The 9437-nt window shown below is 37.2% G+C and overlaps 1 protein-coding gene across 5 annotated transcripts in view; it reads right to left on the bottom strand.

Annotated features, from left to right (window-relative positions):
* Window positions 1-3022: 3022 nt before the first annotated feature.
* TAPT1 (transmembrane anterior posterior transformation 1) overlaps window positions 3023-9437 on the bottom strand; it is a 50915-nt gene continuing 44500 nt past the window's right edge. For all 5 annotated transcript variants that reach the window (XM_015624792.2, XM_015624793.2, XM_015624794.3 and 2 more), the window contains 2 exons: window positions 7801-7961; window positions 3023-5160 (listed from right to left, as the gene is read on the bottom strand). In XM_015624792.2, the coding sequence (XP_015480278.1) occupies window positions 4931-5160; window positions 7801-7961 (391 nt within the window). In that variant the 3' untranslated portion in view covers window positions 3023-4930. The remainder of the gene's footprint in view (window positions 5161-7800; window positions 7962-9437) is intronic.

Below are 9437 nucleotides of genomic sequence, written 5' to 3'. Positions count from 1 at the left end.
GGCGCCTACAAAATGGAGAAACTTTTTACAAGGCCATGCAGTGACAGGACAAGGGGGAATGGCTTCAAACTGGGAGTAGGTTTAGATTAGACATTAGGAAGAAATTCTTTACGGTGAGGCTGGTGGGACACACTGGCACAGGTTGTCCAGAGAAGTTGTGGATGCCCCATCCCTGGCAGTGTTGAAGGCTGTTCAGGCTGGGTGTGGCTGAGCAATCTGGTCTAGTGAAAGGTGTCCCTGCCCATGGCAGTGGGATTGGAATTAGATGATATTTAAGGTCCCTTCCAGCCCAAAACATTCAGTGACTCTGTGACCTAAGCACCTGTCAGGAGACTGGGCATCACAGGAACATACTCCTGATGCTGAAAACAGTCAATAAAGTTATTACTGCTCTTGTCCAACAAACTGAGCATGGATGGGAGGAACAGCAAACATAAAACCTGAGACCTTCTTTAACACCAAAAATTGTTCTATTAAAAATATACCGCCTTCTAACACAGCTCTCATACCACCAACCCAAGATTAGTAATTTCTGATATAAAAATGTGGAAACAGTAAACACAACATATAATGCATGCAACATGTTTGCCTATATAATACAGGATTTATCTAGTAAAGCTTGTAATAGAACTGCACAAGTCAGCCGAAAAAAACTAGAATCCAAGGGAGTGCTGCTGCAACCCACATCTTCGTACACACAAAAATTGTCTCCTCTCTCTCCCTCTCCCCCCAGTGCTCAATACTTCCTTGCACTTCATCTCTCAGACAGAGCTGCCTCCAGCTGAGAATGAACCTCAGCTCTGCTTGATAGCATCACTCTCCTAGGCAGTGGTGATGAATGGAAGCAATGACAGCCGACATAGCCTAAAGCTGCAGCTGTGAGGCACAGGTGGGCAGCAGAATTACAAGAAGGGCACATTTTAAAATCTTTATTTCATCACAAATATGGTGTTTTGGTTGAAACTGAGAATTTTTTTAAAACCTATTGCAATTTTGGATTTTTCTGTTATTGTAACTGTGAGTTTACTAATGAATGTTCTTTGGTGTTATATATTTATGACCTTTTACAACTCTGCTGGCAGTGCTTTTCTAAATCAGGGTATACCGATGTCCTAAAAAAAGCCTAACTAGACTCAGGCTTGGAAGGTATGGCTGATCAAAGTTACTAAGAAAAATATTTACAGAAATGAAACATCACATGTATCATTTATACAAAATATGTATCATGTTTTCTGACAGCCTTCACAGTTTGAACATTTTATACCATTATATACAGGAAAATTTCCTTGAGATAAAGGTGATCCCAACTGCAGCTCCTCCCAACAGCTGCTCAGTATTTACACAAAGCTATTTGCTTCCCTGCAGTCAGCAAAGTTAAGACAGTCCAAATTTCTAAGAAAGAGCATTTACCCTGAAGAAGTTTTAAAATCAAATTTTGTTTAACATTTGTGAAGAGCATCCTGAAGACTGAGTTGGTACAACTCCTAGTTTACTCACAATGGAGAAGCCCAGTTTGTAAGACAAAATGTTACAGTGTTTCAGGAGCTCCAGAGTCTGATTACATTTGTGCTATAATTAAGTTGCATCCATCCTTGCTCACCACCACCGAGAGGATTCATGTCTCCAGCCCAACAGCTGAGCTGGCACATCAGCCACAACCGGGCAAATACTGGCTTTAACAACAGTGACCTCATCAGTTATGCTGAGTCACAGAAACAGACTTTGGAACAAATATTAGACTACACAAAATTTTGCACCACAAAAATTAAGACAAAGTTGAAAAGTTTCCATGAACTCACTTTAAATTAATAGAGTAAATTAGCAGTGCGCTTATGATTGTAAAACTACTGTGCTTGAGGGGAAATTCTGCTTGGCTGATGAACATCTGAAAGGCTTCAAAAGATAAATTAAATAATCCTGTCAAAACCAGTTGTTTCTTAATGCTCCCATAATGAATAATACTACTTATGAATATACACTGTATTCAATGTGTGCTTTTGGAATTAATTTGGCAACTGTGACTTTAGCTGAAATATCACTGCTTGCCTAGATTTTATTTTTGGAGGGATTTATCAATTGAAGAACTTAATTTAGTCACTACTTAATCTCTGATGCTCTTGTATCTATCACTATTAAGACAAGCTTTTCAAGAAAACCCAAATGAACAGCTGTATCTATTGACAAGAAATTTGGTGTTGCTGTTTTTTCTTGTTTGGTGGTTTGTTCCCCCTCAGCCACCTCTAGAGTTCTGAGAGGACCACCCAGGGTCAGAGAAACAGCTGTGACTTTCCATTAAAGATACACTACTAGATATGCAAGGAATCCCTATAAATCATGAACAAAAAGATGAGAACAATCAGAGAGCTTGAAGCAAAAGGAAGGAAAGCCCAGCTGGGCCCCTAGCAGACTTGGGGAGTTTAAGGGGAAGCGCTGTGTTTGCCATGCCCTGTGCACGGTACCTCGAGTACACCAGGGTGTTCTGGTGATCCCAGGACAATGCAGTCCCACCTCTGCAGTACGCAGGGATGTACCAGCTGTACCCCAAAGCCCAGCTGGACTGCCTTAGACCCAGGCACCACAATCCAAGGGCCAGAACAAAGGCCCAGGAGGACTCGGGCTGTGAGCCATTTCCCTTCCCCTGCCACCACTGTGCTCAGCAAGGGCTCAGCCCGTGCTGATCCTGTGTTCACACTTGGCTTTGCTGTGTAGGTGTAAATCCAACTGTAGTAAGTGACTACAGAAATTACAACTCTCCTGAGACACAGTGTTTTTTCATTCACATGGTGCGTGCCCTTAAAAACCAAATTAATAATAGGCTGGCATCAATATCTTCTTTCTACAAGTGGCAACAACCAACTGCTACAGAAATATATCTGTATATAGCTATTGATAACGCAGTTCTTATGCTCATTCATGTCCCACATTAGCAAGAATCCTACATTATGGAAATTGGAATTTAATACATTAAGTACTTTGCACGATCACCAACTCTGAATACTAAAAAAAATGTCAACGCTCTACTTTTCCTTTTTTAAACAAATATTACAAAATTGAATTTTATTGAGTTTCACACAAGATGCACTTATAAAATTGATACAGAATGTCATTCAACAGAAAAAAAATTAAAGCAATTTCAAGCTTTCTTTAGCAACTGCTAAATAATTATAAAATAAGATACACCAAATTGACAGATAATCTTAATTTCAATGTGTGAACATCTCCAATTAGTATAAAATACACCAAAAATTAAAGATTTTAAAATTTTTCCACAGCACAAGTCCTCTTTACTTTCATCCCTGAACATAACCACAGATTTTGGCCATTACTCCCACTATTCTTATGGGAGAGGAGAGGCTGAAAGAGCACAGCAAGGAGTTCCCACCAGAGCAGACAAGCCTAAACTGTACAGTAGAGTTGTCTCATTACCAAGTCTGCTCAGACATGTAACTCTGTCCAGCTGCCTCCATCTGCTATATTACTGTAGTCCTGCAAGTTTCAGGGATTAGCAGGTACATAAAACTTTCACATGCTCATACAGCAAATAAATTTTGGCTTTCCCATTCTGAAAAATTATGAAATTAACAAAGAGCAAATTGTCTTTATTTGTTCAGCACTAAAGTACTTTTATGATACCTTCCCTTGGAAAGCAAAATTGGTGCTTACTTGAATGTCTGAAAGGCATTTTGGAAGCTAATGCTGTGTTTTAACAACATATGAAGAATTTATCATTAACTACAGGGTCTCTTCTGATAAAACTCTCCAGCCTATGTTTTGAGCTCGAATTTAATCCATTCTTGGTCTGAGGATTCCAAAACTACTTTTGTCAACCCTCTCAACTCTGCATCTCACACCAGAAATTAAGATGCATTGTAATGCTTAAATGCTCTTTATAGATCTAGTCCATCTACTTAAGTTTGACTACAACCAATCAATTACATTAAATGGATAATTATGATTTGATTGTCAGTGTGAGCTTCTATAGGCATGTTCTCAGGCAAGTTAATACACAGATGTCATTCTTCTAAGAGTTAAATGCAAAATGCAGTGCAAGGTTCTTTACTGCTGTGTTAATGCCATACACACAGTTCCAACACAACACTTGTTTGCTGCAATTAACACTGCCGTTTCTTGACATTAGAAGTGCCCCTTTAATATTTTTTCCTACAGCAACAAAAAATCCTCAACTTTAAAAAAAAAAAAAAATTCTAAATAATTTGCCTTGCAGGACACACAACACATGAAATGAATATGCTTCATATTTGCCCAGTTAAGCAGAACCTTCATTACTGTGATCTTTCCTTGGTGTTTAGTATTCAGATAAAATACTAAGCAGTAAGTCTTTCGCTTAAAGGCAAAATTTTATTCTGATTACAAGATTTTCAAGATACATCTTGAAAAGATTTTTGTTGACAAGAATAGCTATCTTGACTTACTGTTTTATGTATCAATGCTTTATGTGTTTGTTGATATAAGCACAAGTTTTGAATTCTGCTTGCAGTTGTTTAATGAAACATGGTAACTGGATAGGCAAGCTTCCGGTCAAGTCGCCATACATTTCCAGGAATATCCTTACACTGGAGGAACCTTCAGGAAAAACAGTGTTCTGGAAGCATGGTTCCATAATGCAGAACAGGGTTATGCTTTTTTCCAGTCCGTTTTCCAGAAAAGCGATACTGCAGCTCTGCCACCAGGCTAGAGACTCACGATCCACCACATTTTCCAAGAGGCAAGTAAAAGATCACTTACTTGACCTGACCAGATACCAAGCCAAGTTACTTGTAGAAAGAAATTAATAATTTTATTTTGCCATTAATAATTTAAGTTTTTAAATAAATATTTATGTGCCTTTTGGCAACTGTCCATTCTGGTAGCATCTGCTGTCCCAACAGCTCAGTATCTTTAGCACATTGATTTTAAAAAAAATAAATTCTTAGTCAATTCTGTTTCCACAAATAGTAAACCTGTCTATCTCCAACAAGTCTTTCTTTGCAGACCTGTGTTTTAATTCTGAACTGTCTTGGCTTATATCTTTTTCTTCTCCATCAGGAGTTGTCAGAAATTGATCAGAATTGCTTGTAACAAGTAAAGATGGCATATTCTCCTTCTGATGCACCGGTTGATTGGTAACTGATGTAGAACCGTTTTCATCCGTGGAAATTCCTGTTGGAACAGAAGACAATTACAAAGATAATAATGAATTTAAGACAGACATATTGATACAATGTGCAACATCCAGATTCATCCAAAGGTATCCTGAAAAAGTGTGCTTCAAGTAGTCAGCAGAAGCAACAGAAAAATGCTTTCTGGAAGCCACTACCTCCTCTTAGATTTACTGTAAGATATTTCCTTTTCTGATTTAGAAAATATATATAAAATAAATAGAAAGAAAATACAATTTCTACAGAAGTTTAAATAATCAACAAGAGCATAAGCAGCAGAAATTAGAACATATATGCTGATTTTTGTTGGCTTAAGCAAAAAGATTTCTGACAGTCCTTACGTGAAACACACAAATGTTTATTACTGAAATGAACAAAAAGAATCTCTGTGGCAGGAACTAGATGTGCCTAATCCTCTACATAAGTACAATAAACCTGCCTTCTCCAGGGATAGCTAATAAATGACTCATGCACTGCTATGCACTTTAATAGCACTGGTTCCTAAAGCAGTGCTATTAAAGATATCTATTTTTATTCCTGCCTTTTTTGGAACTGAACACTGGCTTCATTAGCCTAGCATATTGGTAAGTAATATCCATCTATTTTTTCCACATTTTGTTAAAATGTTTAACGAATTAAAATGTACAAGCAAACAACAAAAAGATGTGAAAAAAAGGTAAGAAAAAAAATTATCTCCTCCCCAGTAAAGACTGAGTTTCTAAAGGAATCTGAAAAAATCTGACTGATGTGGAGAGTACTGCATACCACTCCAAGGAAATGTTACCTGTCAGAATGGCAGCATTATCCAAATTGCTACAAAAACTTACTTCTGCAGAGCATCTGTCCACAGTATGACATCTACTACTTGGAGGTACATGGGTTACCCTCTACACTGTTATACAAGTTAAAGGTACTAAACTTGCATGAAGAAAGGAGACAACTAAGTTTAATTCTAGAACTTGGTTACAAACCTAAGTATTTCCTAACCCAGCAGCTTCTAGATATAGCTGCTCAGTCTATAAATGACTACCAGTAATTAGAGCTTTGATCCTTCAAGAGCAAATTTAGAATCTTATTCTTCAAGATTTTAACTGTTTTTGTGGACAAGGCGGAAACTCTTTAGAAAATTAACTGACTTAAACTATAAGCTGGCAGAAAGGACACCAGACTGATTAATTCCCTTACCCTCATCCTAATCAGAGATGGGTTGAGAGACCGTATTGTAAAAACCTGGTAAGTGGGGCACAGATATTAACTAATACTGTAGAGCCCAGCAGTAATAATGCAAAAGCTGGGGGAAGGTAAAATCATCATTTCACATAATCAAGATTCCTAGTAAATAAAGAGGTGTTAAAAAAATATCAAATCCCCCAAAAAATGTAAAATTGAGCAATTCCATTAGCAATGGAAGCTAGAAATACTCTGAATAAAGTCCATAAAAGCTTTTTGGTTGCTACTTTTTGCTCAAAATCTTTCCACTGGAGAAGATAAGCATCCTTGCTACTTCAGCTCAGAATAGTCTTCAGGATTTATATACTGTAAGTTAAAGGCTCAATATAAGTAAGTACAATTTACTAAGTTCCATATCCAAAAGAATTAATAGAATGTTTAATTGAACATTATCATCATTATAGTCTGCTAATGAAATGCAAAATTTTATGCAAATATGAATTCAGAACAATTCATGTCACATTTCTTCATGATGAAAGTAAAGCAGTTGTATGAATTTAGAAGTAAACATTAGCACCAAGTTTCTGCCTGATGTGAATTCACACATATGAGACATAGAGGTTTATGCCAAACACTGACAGATTCTTAACTCTCCCCTTGCTGGCGAGACACTCTGACGACTAACGAGCACCTTGCATTTCAAGCTGATCAAGCTGTTGGCAAGCCACGGAATGAACACAATAAAAGCCCCACTGTTAAATTTTCTAAAGCTCTCATTGAGCTTTTCCCACAGGAAGATGCAATCCAATTCAGTTGACAGAAACAATGAAGGTTTCTGTTTCCTTCTATAATGTGTCACACAAATACAATCATGCCATATTCCCATTATAAATTAACCAATGATGCTGACGACCTGTAAGAGGAAATTGTGCTGCATAGACTGGAAATGGGGTAGGGACCCACTGAAACTCCTAGTTGGATTTCATAAAGCTTTTCATTATGTGTTCATGACAACTACAATTAATTATACCAATGCATAAGCCTACCACATTTTACTTTGATTTCCATGAGAAAGACAGATTGCTTCCCTACTAAACTTAAGAACTGTCACAGATGATGTGTATATTCATTGATTTGTGCAGTGACATGGCAGAGGGGGTTGGACTGGATGGTCTTTAAAGGTTCCTTCCAACCCAAACCATTCTAGAATTACGATTTTAAAATAAAAGTATGCTTCTATTCCATTGTTTCTATCACCTCCACATATCGCAGTGAGATCTTATCAGAGATATGAAATTATTACCAAAAGAAGATGCATGACCTAAAAGCAATGAATTCTTTTACATTTACAGACTTGTGTTCACAGCTGTGCTATGGCACAATTAGAGTGCAACAAACATTGACATCTGGTTTAATATCAAATTTAGTCCGAAAAATTTTCACTGAAAACAAACCAGGCAGCTAGCCTTACCTTGGGTAGATTTATATGTGCCTTGCTGTTTGCCAGCTGGCTTCCCTGGGGTGGCAGTCAGGATAGGATTGAATAATTTCTCCTCCATTTTTGCTTCCTTTACATATTGGCATGATTTCCCCAGCAATACAATGCTGTTAAGGACTTTGAGAGATATTAACCTGAAAAAAAATAAAATTGTTTACATATTTGCATTACTGTATTAAAATAATTGCATATTATTAATACTTAAATTATTCATATATTCATATTTATAAGTGCTGTCTTAGAAGGATCAGCTAACAAATTAAATCCTTTCAATATCAAGATCAAAAGGTAATTTCCTTTTCCAAACAATTTGTTTCAGATTCAGTGCTTAATTTTCTCTTTCCCACAGAAAGCATCTAGAGAAAATCATCAAGTTTTATTATTTAACTAAGGACTACAAGGACAGTTAAGCAGCCATTTAAGACATCGAATATTTAAACACAGAATTAAAAAATGCCCTCAACACTGCAAGTACAAAAGAAATGCACCCAAATTAAGTGTGTCCAGCCAAGGATCTCCACTTGAACTTGGAACCACAGGACAGCAAATACAGAACCATGGAATCACTAAGGTTGGAACAGACTTCCAAGATCATTGAGTCCAACCATTAACCCAGCACTGCCAAGTCCAATATCTAGCTTTTACAAACTACAGGCTAATCATAAGTCCTTTTTCACGTCACAGAAGACAGTCCATAAAACTCAATAAATCTGAAGAGGCAGCACTGCATTACCATCATAGTGCAGTCCAGATGATAGCAGATTCTTTTTCTACTATGACTAAACTGCAGCACAAACTTCAGCAAATCACTGAATCCCTTTTACACCTGTCTGCTCATTTGAAGAAAAGGAAAGCCTCACCTACAATCAATCTAATTTTCATTACTAGCAACACATGACTCGTAGAGCAATGTCCACTCCAGGGAGCGAAGGCTCATTGCAGAATGACAAGGAGAGAGTGATCTGTTCTCTGCAGGATGAATGAAATATTCTCCATGCAAATCAAGCTAGTAACAAGAGTGAACCAAATGCAGACTCTGAATTCATTCTCCACTCTGAAAAGTCAGTTTGTCATGTAAATCATTAACAGACTAAAAAGACAACTTGAACATTCACACATCCATGGAGCAAGTCTAACTCTTTAATGATAAAGTGACCCAAGCACACTCCAGCAGCAGCTCCCCTATCTCTCTGTGTAAATGTAATCAGAACTTGTCAAACAGAAAAAAACTACTCTACACTTCCAAGGGAAAAAATAAGTTTTGTTTATTCTGTTTCAATAGAGAAATGGAAGAATGAGCAAAGCACACCACTTTCAGTACTCAGAAGAAAGTGACATTTTAGTATCCAAGCAACCACAAAGAAGATATCATTTTATACAGGTTGAAAGCTGTGCTTCTCTTCAATTTTATTATATTGTAGGGACAGATTTTATTTCAGAGAACTGAGAAGCTCTCTTTAATTTTTAATGTTTTCGAGGTGTTTTCCTTATGCTTCTTATGTAACGTTTTGTTTTTTTTCTGTGAGAGTAGGTTTTTACAGCATAGTTTGACTCTGATTTAATGAGATCAGAAGTGGAAAAGGCCATAAATCACCACTTCCCTATATCAG

This window comes from Parus major, chromosome 4 (assembly GCF_001522545.3).
Source record: "Parus major isolate Abel chromosome 4, Parus_major1.1, whole genome shotgun sequence".
NCBI lineage: Eukaryota > Metazoa > Chordata > Aves > Passeriformes > Paridae > Parus > Parus major.
This window is presented reverse-complemented; position numbering and strand designations above follow the sequence as displayed.